Here is a 14,381-nt window from a genome sequence, read left to right as displayed (position 1 = left end):
AATGACTGTTTCTATCTTGAAGCAATATTTTACAGAAATTGGACAACAAAATACTTCAGAAGCACGGCATGATGCAATATGAAGATGGAATGATCTCATATCTTGCTTTGCCGCAACAATGATAACTTTATGTGAGCAAAATGATGTGTTAACATTACAAAATGTTTATTTTTCTAATTGATGCAATTTTTTTGTCTGCCACTGTACATTCCCCCTCTCCATGTTTTTAATCAGTTCACACATACTGAAATCACCTTATGGTTCTACTGTAATCACCTTACACTACCTAAAATCTGCAACAACTAATAATTTAGTGTTGCCTCTGGTTTTCCTAATAACAGCTAATATTTCACATCAATTTTCAGCATAAGATATACCTGCTGTATTCCAAACCATTTAATATGCAATTTCTGTAAGGTTTCATATGATAAAATACGGCTTCGCTTTTAAATGTTGGTGGGCTATTTATACATAATTTCTATTTCTGAGAAATATTTAAACAAAAGTAATATGTTTTAAAGAATTATGACAATTTAAGAATACATCACCAATCATACGTTTCAACATCTTAATCAATAAATTTAAAAACATAATATAAAAAAACCTGAATATCAAATAGCAAAAATATATTTTGCATCCTTATTAAGCAAAAATAATAAAAAGTGGCATACCTCTTCCAGTGTTATAACCTCATAAACTGGACGTTTCTCTCCCAAAACAATAACATCAGGTTCAGAATCATTTTCTGAACTATCTGTTCTCACATTTAGGTCCAAGACTTCAGGAGTATACTCGCAGTCAGATAATGATATGATTCTAGTTCCAACGCCAAAAATATTTAATTCCCTGCATTCCAGCTCATCATCCGAGCATCTTTCGGATGGCCATTCAGTGTTACTGTCATCACTACAAATCATCTTTGATGATGTCCCTGGTTTTGATTTCTTTACCGACACAGTACACAAATGACTACTCTGATTTTGAACAATGTCTTTTCCATGATGGCCAATTTCAGTTGCTGAATGTTTCTTGCGATTATTACTTTGTTTGTTGTTATTACTTTGCTTAACTTCACTAGTTCTATGAGAAATTAAAGTTGTATCTGGACTACAGAACTGCTGGTTATGGAGTGGTGTTGTCACGTGTTTTTTGGAATTGTTTGATTGTCTTTTCAAAGAATTTATAAATTCTTGAAACAGCAGTGACAAATCTTCCAATTCTCCTTCAGATAAAACACTATGGCCATTTTCACCACTTTGGGACACAAGGTTAGAATTGGCAACATTTTTGTTTAAAGCTTTACCTAGAAGATTATGAAGTTTTACAGATATATGTCTTTGCAAAGGACCTATATGGCGACCATTTAATGTGCTCTGCTGCGTAGTTTCATGCCCACTTTTTACGGAACGGCTCTGGTTACAATCAAAATCATTCTGAAAAATACAAAAATATACTTGTGGACTCATTACAAAGATACAAGTTTTAAAATGATCAACATATAAGATGAGTACATTAAAAAGAAAACTTGAATAAACAAAATTACGTGAAAATGCATAACAAAATAAGCAAGAAGATTAAAATTCAATTCAAATTCTAATTTATATTACCAAAATTATTTAGGAAGTGTTTTTCAAGCTACTATATTTGAGAATGCAACATATTTGCCCTTCTATTTTCAACATTTTTGCTGCAGATTCTAAACTCCTGAACATCAACAGACATTTTTAGGTTACATTTAAACTGTAAAATTTAAATATCAACAAAAAGAATGATACAAATTTTAATGAAACATGCTTGGTTTACAACACAAACATTACAAAAGATATAGTTCATTCCTAAAGCCTTTTTGCCATGTTTTTGATATTCCTCTTGAATGTGACAGTAGAAAATAAACATAAAATTAAAGAAAAACTGATGATGCAGGTAAAAAAAAAAAAAAAATTAATTAGTACAATCAACTTGTGGCTCAGTTTTAAAACCTTAACATAAAAACAACTTCAACATAAAAACTACATAATGGTCCTGATAGCAACAGATACAAAAATTCCAATAATTTAAACCTGTGTTTCAATGAAGCAAAACATTTTGTATTACAGTTTACTTATAATTTACAAACCTATTCATGTATGAGTTCATTAATGAAATACATAGTCAAAACAGCACAGAAATTTTACGTGTCTTCTTATATTTGATCTTTATGTGCTTATAGCTTTAAAAACTGTTTATAAATATAATTTTAAATAAATATTCTCACTTTCTTGATTGTAATCCATTTTTATTACTACTACAGAATGCATTACTAAGTACCAACTTTAAAAAAAAGATGAGAGACCCTATCACACACCTTAAATTACTGTCATATGTTCAGATGTTTGCCAGTACTGGTGCAATGAATAATAAGTACAGAATGCTTGCTCCCAATTAAGACAACTCAACATAAAATCCCTTCTTGAACTATACAGAATGTTTTCATTTGAAATCAGTGCCAAGACAATCTTATATATACCGAGATTATTACACTGCTTTTATGCAAGTTGCATTATATTTAAATTTTACACATTTTAGATCCAGAATGTGTATTAGAATACATGATAAATACAATTTACATCTGCATGCAGATGTGAGAGAAAGACAAAAAAATTTTAAAAGAGTCTAATGTAGGAGATAGAAAGTTTCTAGAAGACAGACAATCATTTAAGATCCAAGGATACAGTTCTTTTATTTTCAGTACACCATTTTTGCAATAAATACACCTAATTAAACTAGCACAAAAAATGTACCCACTATTCAGTAATTAAGAACTATACTTCTCTCAATAGTCATAACACTGCAACTGCAGAAAAAGAAACGGCAGACTACATGTTAGAAGGACAGATATAACAATTACAATAATGTGAAGATTGCTATGTTACTAATGGTAGACAGTGAAGTTACTTCAATGCTCAATGGAGTGAGATAGTTATTGGAGTAGTCAAACACAACAAGAATCAGTGTAATATTTGTAAATTTTGTAAGACTGGTTTTGATGATATTACCTACAGAAGCATCTTCCTCAGCTGCCTAAGTTAAACCATGGAAACTAGTCCTGGATAATTTGAATAATACGCTGATTCTTGTTGTTTGACTACTTAAATAATCATTGTTCAGCATGTTATTTTAATCTCAATTAGAGGGACATAGTATTGCTTAATTATTATTGGTTGACTCAAAAGTTTCAGTTTGGTAATAACTGGATAAAAGATTTTACTTTTGCATTAGCTATTATATCAGAGTAAGACTCATATCATACGGAATTTTGAAATTATGCAAACTACACATATTTATCCTACACAATTCACCATTTTTACAACAGAAAGCAGAAATAATGAAATTAAAAAAAGAAATTTCAGGAGCTGTAATAAAATAGAATTTCACAATACATAAATATAGGAAATCTCAAATTTTATTCCAAATATCACTTTTGATATACATATCCCATAATTCAATTGTCAACAGGTTGAATAGTCAATTAATCATTGTAAAATAGAATTTCACACTACATAAATATAAGAAATCTCAAATTTTATTCCAAATATACTTTTGATATACATATCCCATAATTCAATTGTTAGCAGGTTGAACAGTCAATTAATCATTGTTGAATGCAAAATGCAGCTGAATTCAATTAGAGTAGATGCTCTAAATTATTAGTAAATTATATATATATATATATATATATATATATCCAGTACAAAGTCCATAATCCAGACTCGTCGGGACTTCGATGATTCCGGATTATAGGTTTTTCCGGATTATAGATCATCAATTTAAATCTGGCATGATGGCATGCATAAATTATACAATTAAAAATATGAAACCATAATTTATGAAATAAACAGCAATTATGATCTAAAGGTTATCAAAATTTACAAAAAAAAGCTTAATATTCATTTGTTTAACTTTATTAAACACTTCTTTCAATGTAAGTTATTTAAGTTGCTTCATTTTTTGTGCTAATACTTTCTCTTTAATTCTATAAACAGACATAATTTCTTGTTCAGTTACAAAGTTCCACTGTTCAAGTCCTGTAATTGCTGTGTCAAGAATACTGACTAACTCGTCAATCGAAATTTTTTAGTTTTCAATAACCTCTCTGTCACTTTCTTCACTATCGGAAATGTGCATGCGTAAATGCATTATGCAGATGCATAAAGCATACACAAAAAAAAAAAAAAAAAAAATTTGTGGCTTTGGGGTCCGGATTATAGATTATTCCGGATAATGGACCTCCGGATTACGAACTTTGCTTTGTATATACAGTGGGTGATTGGTTAACGAACAGTTCGGACAGTAAACACTTTCAGGAAAGATTTTTGTGGTTGGAAAGCGAACACTTTCAGGAAAGACTTTTGTGTTTGGACAACAAACAATATTCAGATAACGAACCAAAAGTAATTCTAACGCCCGATACCAGTCCTCAATTCGTCCTGAAAATGGATGCCCGCGTGTGCTGACACGTCATCATTGGATGAGCACATGCACTGACTTGTCATAATTCATACTACGTCTTACAGTGAGGCAGCACCATATAACGCGTACCGTAGTGTGTGACGACACTTTGTCAATTGTTATGTCATAGTTGGTTTCTGTCCCTGTGATTTTAGTATGTGCTTTTATAAATGCCTTCTAAAAAAAACCTGAAAATCTGACAATATTATGGGACTTAAAAAGAGTGGAGTGTCAGGAACTGTGCTCATCATAAAAACCAAGCAAGAGATTATAACTAAAGTATAAAGTGGACAAAAAATGACTAATATTGCTTGGCAGTACGGCTAGAACAGGTCTACAGTATGCACAATCGTAGCTAAGAAAGATATCATCAAGAAGACTCAAGCCACTAAAGGAGTAACGAAAATTACATCTGAGAAGTAAAGAAGTGCCATCCAGGAAAAAATGGACAGTTTGCTTTTAGTTTGGATAAATGAAAGAAGAGATGAAAAGAGATGTAACTAGAATGGCCATCATTCAAGAGAAGGCTAGAGAAATTTTTGAGCAATTGAAAGAACAAACTCCAGGTTCGTCATCCGAAAATATAGAATTCAAGGCTACAGCTGGCTGGTTTGCAAAGTTTAAAAGGAGATCTGGCATTAAACATGCACGGTGAGTATGCTAGTGCAGATAAAGAAGTTGAGAGGTTCTGTCTCAAATTTCAAGAATTCACTGTAAAAGAAGGGTTCACAACAAATATTTAATTGTGATGAAACTGGTTTGTTTTGGAAGCACATGCCGAACCGTACCTACATCACGAAAGATGAGAAAAGTGTTCCTAGGCATAAACCCATGAAAGACCGATTGACGTTACTTTTGGTAGCTAACACTAGTGGTGATATGAAGCTCAAACCACTTTTCATTTATCACTCTGAGAATCCTAGAGCATTAAAAAAAATTCTATAATCAAGAGAAAACTGCCAGTGATGTGGAGATCGAATCAGAGGGCATGGGTCATGCAGGTTCTTTTCAAAGAGTGACTGTTTGAAGTTTGTGCCCCGAGCATCAAGGACTACCTTGATACCAATGACTTGCCATTGAAAGCATTGCTGCTATTGGACAATGCACCAGGGCACCCAAAGGACCTTGAAGATAATTTGCTGATAGACTTTACCTGGCTGAAAGTGCAGTTTTTACCTTCGAATACGACTCCACTGATTCAGCCAATGGATCAAGAGGTTATTGCAGGTTTCAAGAAATTGTATACTTATGCGCTGTTTTGAAGCATGCCAATTCTCCTCAAAAATTACTTTAAAAATGTTTTAGATAGAAAAATTTGACATTCTCGAAGCTATTCATCTTATTGAAAAGGCATGGTCAGAAATCATTCAACGACAGTTGGTTTCTGCCTGGCGAAAGCTGTGTCCATCCCTCGTTCAAGGAAATGGAGGTGATCACGTCCGTCTCCTTGAACACCCCTGAAATTATGGATGAAATTGTAACAACTGTGAGAGATCTGGAATTGGAGGTGAATGAGGATGACATTAAAGAGTTCATAATGGAACATGAAGGTGACTTGACGGCAGAAGAACTCCAAGAAATCTTGAATGAAGAACACCAAGAAACTCAGCGAAATGTGTTTCCTTCTGAAAAAGAGGAAGACAAAAGAGGAGCAATGCTGATATATGCCATTAAAGATCTTTTGAAGAAGTGGGAGGATGTCAGAGCAACGGTCTTAAAATGGCACCCAAACCAAGCTGATGTCAATAGGGTTGCTGATCTCTACAACGACATTGCTATCAATTCCTGAACGTCCTGAAGGAGAGAGGAAAAACAATCGACATTGGACATGTTCTTAAACGCCCCAAAAAAGGAAAAGGACTGACATATAGTAAAACTATATGTATGTATTATATTTGTAATAAATAAACTTACTAAGAAATTATACTTGTACATGACATTTTTTTAAATTTAATTTTTAGGATCTCCAGAATGAATTAATCGAATTCCCATTAACATATATGGTAAATCAGCGATCGGTTAACAAACAATTCGGATAGTGAACATAATCTTGGAATGGATTATGTTCGTTAACCGATCACCCATTGTATATTTTTCTTAGAATAGCTGAAGTAATTTTTCTTATAGTTGTCTCATCCTGAAATTATTTTAAAAAGCAGAAAATTCAATGCAATAAAATAACAACTAAATGACTAGCAGCTCACAGAGAAATATAGAAGGCATAAGAAAAAATTACATTTATTTCAATAACCAACAAGAGCTCTAATCCAGTACCTACCTGTATTTCAAATGCATGTGCTTCATTATTCTCTTTGTGTAGTAATTCTGTGATCTTTAATTTTGCAGAATTAATGAAATTCTGCAAGACAAGGCTTGTACTATCAGTAAAACTATTTTCAGCATCTACAGATGGAGTAACGGAAAAATCTGAAGAACCATCAAACAATGAAGATATGTCAGGTTTTTTGTCTTCGGTAAAATTACTCTTAGGCTCAGTGGCTATGCCTTCCAATAAAGTTTGCAACTTTGCAGCTATTTTTGAACGAAAGGCACTGGAAGTTGATACGATATCTGGTCTTTTTGTCAAAGGCTGCAAGAGAAAATTGCCCAAAATATAATATTCAACATTTTAACATAAAAAAAATAAATAAACATCAATACAAAGTGTAGCCATAAATACCTGAATTACTATAGAGTGCAAATTAATTGGATAAAGTGTTTTTTGCAGAATTTGAAGCTGGTGGCTAAATGACACTATCCAGGTCTCTCGAAGGAGTTTCATTTGCCTTAATGTCATCTGAATGCCTGCTTTTGACTACTGGCTTAGACAATAAATTATGATTATTGTACCATTTTTAAGCTTGGTTCTATGAGAAGAGGAATTTACTTTTGCATACTTCCTAAATACATTTTAAATCCATTCATTTTAGTATACTAAAAATGGATATAATAACTAAAAAGAGACAAAAGCTTACCACATTTCACCCAAGTCACACATCTATGATTGTAAGTAGTGACGGAAAATCTAGGGTTTTCTCGAATTCTGAGGTAACACAATAAACCTGGATCATTTTCTCAAAAAAAAAAAAAAAAAAAGCAAAAAGAAAACTCCAAAATCTGACCAATTTCGGCCTTTAAATAGCATAATTAATCCAACAAAAACTAGCAAAGACCTCAAAAGAGATATACTATCTATTGGTATTGATATTCATCCTTCAAATGTACAGAGTCTATTTCTCACTTGATTAGATGGCAAGAAAGCCAATTAAAAAACAGCTTTCAACATGTGAAATGAAGCAGAAACTATTACTAAGATAAAAAAATACAAATTTTAGATGATAAATGACTGGAAAAAGGTCAATTATAAGACTCATTTATTTATTTGCTCATGCTTACACATCTAACTCATTAAGATGAAGCAAGGGTGAACCAAAAAGGCCTCAACCTATCCACTAGACAGCAAAATATTCTGAGAAAGAAATGTTTTGGAGATTTTTCGGTGCAGATAGCAGTCTAGCTCCTACGGACAGAATGATGAATGCTGCTGAACAATTTGCAGATGAATTCATTGAACTCATTACTAGTGAACAATTATCTTCAGAACAAATTTTCAATGCTGATGAAACTGGTCTTTTCTGGCAATATGTACCGCGAAATACCTTGGCAACCTCTACAGAAAGGCTCCAACTGGTGTCAAAGATTCCAATAGAGTGCACAAATGCAGAAGTGCAAACTTTGCGTAATCGGAAAACATGCACGACCTCGAGCATTTAAAGCAGTAACAATTTTCCCCGTTATATATTGCGCAAATAAGAGAGCATAGAAGACACAAGCGTTGATGAATGATTGGTTTTTAAAATCCTTTTATACCCCCAGGCTCAGTGACATTTGGATTCGGTTGGTTTACCTGATGACTCAAAAATAGTCCTGATTGTTGACAACTGTTCGGCACATACTTCTTTAAGTTTTAGTGAAAGATAATGCATTTGTATTATTTTTCCCTCCAAATCATTCAGCCTATGGATATGGGAATAGTGCACGTGCTGAAATGCAAATATAAAGTAGCATTTTTAAAATCTATGTTAAATTTCTTGAATGGAATTACGGACTTTGCACTGTATAGTCTCGACTGAAAAAAAATGGGAATTCTTTTTTGGCATCCATCTTTTGTAGCCACCTTAGTGAGAATGTGGATTTGGCATATTTATGCACTGCCTAGAAACAATCTTTGCAGATGCAAGAAACAATCAATCAATGATCTAAATGGGTTTTTCCAAATTGCATTGTGTCAATATCGCACTTTTTCATTGTAAAATACTCATCGTGCTTACTATTTTGAATCTTCTGTCCAATATATATAATAAAATATATTTTATTTTTTATTGAAGTATTTGATGTTTTATCATAGAATCAAACAAAACTTCACTGGTGTGTTTGGCTGAAACATAATGAATTAAGGGCAGTCATTTCCAAAACTGAATTAGGAGAAGATTTAAATTGATTTTCTCATTAAATGCAAAATTTGCTGTTTGCCATTTGTAGTGGCCTTGGTAACAAAAAACTGCATCAGCAGAATTTAGACTTAAGAAAGTGCTATTTGTTACTAAATATTGTAAACACCCATGAAAACAAAACTGATTACGGTAAATGATAAATCGGAAATTCACTCTATTTCTCCATACCACAAGTTATTTAATATACACATACAGAAGGAATTTAATATTACTTTTTATTTATTATGATATTAAATACAATTTTGTCAGCAATTAGTTTAAAATAATAGCATAATCAAACAGAACTTATTTAACATATACATTAATTATCATACTTAATACAATTATATAAGCAATGTATTTAAAATAAAAACATATTATCAACATGCTGAATAATTCTATTTATTATTAAACCTATCAGAAAATTCTGTTTATCATTTTATTTAATATAATTTTCATAGCAAAAGCATCATAAATAGGCTAGAAAATTCATTTCTGAGGAAGACTTTCTGTGGCCACAGTTTGATAATTACTGCTAACAAAGCCTAAAACTTTAACTACACCTCCTTTTTCCATTGATGGAAGAATGAAAATAATAAATAGAATTAGCATTTTACAGTGAAAAATCACAATACTGACACAATTTGAAGGAGATTTTTCGGTGCAGATAGCAGTCTAGCTCCTACGGACAGAATGATGAATGCTGCTGAACAATTTGCAGATGAATTCATTGAACTCATTACTAGTGAACAATTATCTTCAGAACAAATTTTCAATGCTGATGAAACTGGTCTTTTCTGGCAATATGTACTGCGAAATACCTTGGCAACCTCTACAGAAAGGCTCCAACTGGTGTCAAAGATTCCAATAGAGTGCACGAATGCTGCAGGAATGCAGAAGTGCAAACTTTGCGTAATCGGAAAACATGCACGACCTCGAGCATTTAAAGCAGTAACAATTTTCCCCGTTATATATCGCGCAAATAAGAGAGCATAGAAGACACAAGCGTTGATGAATGATTGGTTTTTAAAATCCTTTTATACCCCCAGGCTCAGTGACATTTGGATTCGGTTGGTTTACCTGATGACTCAAAAATAGTCCTGATTGTTGACAACTGTTCGGCACATACTTCACTTTAAGTTTTAGTGAAAGATAATGCATTTGTATTATTTTTCCCTCCAAATCATTCAGCCTATGGATATGGGAATAGTGCACGTGCTGAAATGCAAATATAAAGTAGCATTTTTAAAATCTATGTTAAATTTCTTGAATGGAATTACGGACTTTGCACTGTATAGTCTCGACTGAAAAAAAATGGGAATTCTTTTTTGGCATCCATCTGATTATAAAAAAAAATGGGAATTTTTTTGGTACTTGTATTCTGCAGTGGCCTTGGTGAGAGAGATGCTTTGGCATATTTATGCACTGGCTAGAAACAAACAGCTGCCAACTTTCTTGCAAGAAAACACTACCTAAATTGCCAAGGAGTGTGAGCAAATGAAATACAAAAAAGCCATGAATGCTTTTTAGCTACACTTCCCTCTAAGAACTATGTCTACATACTTGTATATACTTGCATAAAGATTTGTTTTTTGGTTTCGAAGCAAAATTTTTACCTTTTATTCAACACTTTTACTTCCTTGTACGAAGTAAAAATGAAGTACTGTAATCGCAAAAATTTTCAGGCATTATATTTCAACGAAAATATCCATTTTGACCCCTCTTGAATGCAATTTAACAATGTTTTTGCATGATATCTGTACATAAGGACAGAATAAAAGACTCTTTTCCCCCAAAAAAAATTATAAAACTGATTTAAAATTAATTTTGAAGAGAATATTTTGTGGCGTCTGTACGTACGTATGTACATATCTCGCATAACTCAAAAACGAGTAGCCTCAGAACGTTTAAATTTTGTATATGAGATTGCTATAACATGGAGATGTGTACCTCGTGTTTTGGTTGCAATCGGCCGCACCAAACGTATATAAATATAAGTATATATATATATCCACTCTGTTACCCGGCTCTGTTTCTCAGTTTCTTTACTCTTATATGATTGTAAGTTGTGCATTTTTTGCTTTAAAAATTATTGAATTATCTTGTTCTTATCTTCTGGTTAAGGATTTTATGCCTTTAGTAAATCTGCATGCAATATATGTAAAGTTATCAACAATTTAAAAGTCAAAATCTTTTGTGCAATATGCTGCAAAATTAAGGAAATGAGAATATATTTATATATATATCCTCTCTGTTACCCGGCTCAGTTGATCTCAGTTTCTTTACTCTTATATGTTTGTAAATTGTAAATTTTTTGCTTTAAAAATGATTGAATTATGTTGTTCTTATCTTCTGGTTAAGGTTTTTATGCCTTTAGTAAATCTGTATGCAATATTTTTAGAATTATCAACAATTTTAAAGTTGTTTAAGTGCCGCTAAGCCTTTTTTTTATGGCGGCCATTGATTGTTTACATTTCAAACAGCAGACTAGTGGATTTGTTGCCAATCTAGAGAAACTTAGCTTCACAACAACAAAGATAATGCCTTCATTTATTATTGCCAATTAAATCATGCTTAATCCTTTCTGGAATTTTTTCGAGGAAATAAGTGTTTAAGATTTACTTCGTAATTTTTAATATAGATATTTTGAGCTTTTATGTATTTTTGCCTTGTCGGGAAGTGAGAACTGAATTAACAGAATGAGAAATACTGAATCGTCTGTAAAAAACTGTTTCTTTTTTGTTTTATTTGCTCAATTTCTTTCATACATCTTAAATTTATTATAGTACTTGAATACAACATGTGGCAGCGATTAGATAATTCTTCAAATGTTAATTATTTATATGCATTCTGAGCTTGAAAGACATCTTCAATCAAAAACTGAATCGACAACATATCTTTGTAGCTGAAAAAACTGAAAGCATCAACGTTAAATGCATGTTAAAGATAGGCCCTCTTCAGTGGAAATATACAACGTGCATGAAATGTCAGAAAATGAAATTGGTGGCATATTAGAACTTGCTAAATCAATCGGAGGCGAAGGTTTTGTGAACATGGCTATTGAGGGCATTCAAGATTTATTAGCAGAAGAAGAAATTGACAAAGATTTCATAGAAATGGCATCCGAAGCTGTAAATCAAATCAATTCTGAGGACACTACCACTGATGAAGATTGTGAAGTTAATAATTTAACATTAAAAAAAATTAAAAGAAGGCCTCTGCTTAGCTAAAAATCTTGAGTTACTTTTCTTGAGTGCAGACCCTTCTTCTAAAATAAGCCGAAAATTCAAAAGGTAGCTACAAAATTGTCTAGCTCTATATCGAGAAATTTAAAATGACCCGGTAAGAACTAGTAAGCAAAGTAAAATTTCAGATTTTTTAAAGAGGGAAGAAAACGCCAGAACTTTAAATGAACAAAGAAATTATGAAAGTGAAAGCGATCTCATTGCACTGAAAAAACGTTCTCTGTTTATTATACTGAACAATGACAACGAAAAAATTTATTAAACTTAAGTTGTGTTAAACTGAAATATGTAATATTTTTTGTTTTGTGTTGTACATATATATATTTTTTAATAAAAATTAAGTTGTTTATGTATAATTTAAAAAAATATTTGTTTTTAATAAGTTTTCGGATATAACACCCCTTTTTATACTGCCTCTAGGTATCATTTAACATGGCATTTTCTAGGAACCTATCTACCGTGTTATACGAGGGTTACTTGCACTTTAAATAATTTTCTTTTTTATATTATTTAAGAAGCATCATTTGTATGCTTGCAGTAAACTTTTTTCAGTACTTCTTTGTTATAGCAGCTCCAGAGATTGAATCAGCAATCAACCTAGATATCTTGGCCAGAATTTGGCTGCATGTTCTTATCTCACCATGCAAACATATATTAGCAATGGCTGTGTGTTCTTATACTTTGCCACATAATTGCATATTAACCCCATGTTGCATTTTTGCTCTCGACACATGTTCTTATACTATTCATTTTTATGAGGTTTTGAAACTCACATTGTTTATTTAAAAATATATTCTTTTTTATCACATTAACAATCTTTAATTTACCAAGTAATGAGGCAGATTGTGTATCTTCCCCCCTCCCAAGAAAGATATCTTTTACCTGACAAATAAGCATGCAAAAATGGCTGAAACATGACACTTTATGTTAACAACAAAACTATTTGGAGGTGCAGTGTTAAAAACTGCAAAAAGAAGAAGAGCCTCCATGCTGGAAATTAGTGCTATTAGATTTATGTTTCTTGGGCAGAGGACTGGACGTTCATGAAATGATGTAGGTATAAGGTATATCCTAGGTTTATAACAAACACTCTCTCATTCATATAAAGCTAATTTAAATTTTAAATTATGAAAATTCAATTGTATACAACTAAAGGATTAATTATTGCTGCGAACTAATTTGCAATATCATTAAAATTTAGAAAGCATATGTAAGCAAGTACCTAAAAACATGAAAAAATATTTTATAATCCAAAAAATTAATCCTAAAAATTTTTAAGAATTTTTTTCTAAATTAATTTGCATAAAGTCAATGAAGGAGCAAATCCCATGTCAAGATTCCTCCAATTTGTATTTAACACTCTTGCTGCGCATACCGCGATTTCCAGAAGTAGCAAAATTTGCGCAAATTTGTATTATTACCAGAGGAACAGCTAGCATTAGCTGAAGGGCTATTTGCTTTCTACACCATAAACCACAATCAAAGTTTTAGATCAATTAATTGTACGTCGCAAATGATCAAAACATTATACGACAAAAAATTTACATGTGCAAGGACAAAAACCAATTTGTAATGTTTTTTCACCATGTTCATTTTCACAATTTTAGAAAGAATTAGATTAAATGTACATTTATATCCATATATTATGCAAACCACCACAAACATATTCCATATATATATTCCAACCACAAAGATTTAAAATTATTTCCCACAATTGTTAGACTTTTCAATCCAGAAACAGGAATTAAAATTAAAATATTAGATTTTGTTTCAATGCCGGGTGAAACTTCATAAATAATTTTTGATTCAATAACTACTATTTTGTTTCAATAAGTAATATTATTGCCTATTGTGAAGATAACACTAACACAAATTTTGGTGGAAAAACTAGAAGAGGCATCAATAATGTTTTTAGGAAATTTAATGAATATTTGAACCAAAAAATTATTGGAGTAGGTTGTGCAGCACACATTCTACACAGTACTATTCAAACAGCATCTGAATTATTTCCAGTGGATCTTGAAAATATCATTGCAAAAATTTATTCGTATTTTTATAGATATATACTGTGCGTGTTGAAAGTTTGAAGCATTTTTGTGAAAGCGCAGAAATTGAATATAAAAAAGGAGATTTTATGGGAATATGTGGAAAAATC

The 14,381-nt window shown here is 31.8% G+C and overlaps 1 protein-coding gene across 2 annotated transcripts in view; it reads right to left on the bottom strand.

The window, feature by feature from the left end:
- Positions 1–14,381, bottom strand: part of LOC118200100 (uncharacterized) — a 68,583-nt gene that overhangs the window by 36,643 nt on the left and 17,559 nt on the right. For both annotated transcript variants that reach the window (XM_085824074.1, XM_085824075.1), the window contains exons 3-4: positions 6,767–7,078; positions 672–1,433 (exon numbers count right to left, since the gene is read on the bottom strand). In XM_085824074.1, coding sequence (XP_085680200.1) covers positions 672–1,433; positions 6,767–7,078 — 1,074 coding nt within the window. The remainder of the gene's footprint in view (positions 1–671; positions 1,434–6,766; positions 7,079–14,381) is intronic.

Source organism: Stegodyphus dumicola, chromosome 9 (genome assembly GCF_044657685.1).
Source record: "Stegodyphus dumicola isolate Sdum_Otavi_A_Nest chromosome 9, ASM4465768v1".
Lineage (NCBI taxonomy): Eukaryota > Metazoa > Arthropoda > Arachnida > Araneae > Eresidae > Stegodyphus > Stegodyphus dumicola.
The sequence above is the reverse complement of the archived record's forward strand: the minus strand, read 5'-3'. Positions and strand labels throughout refer to the sequence as shown.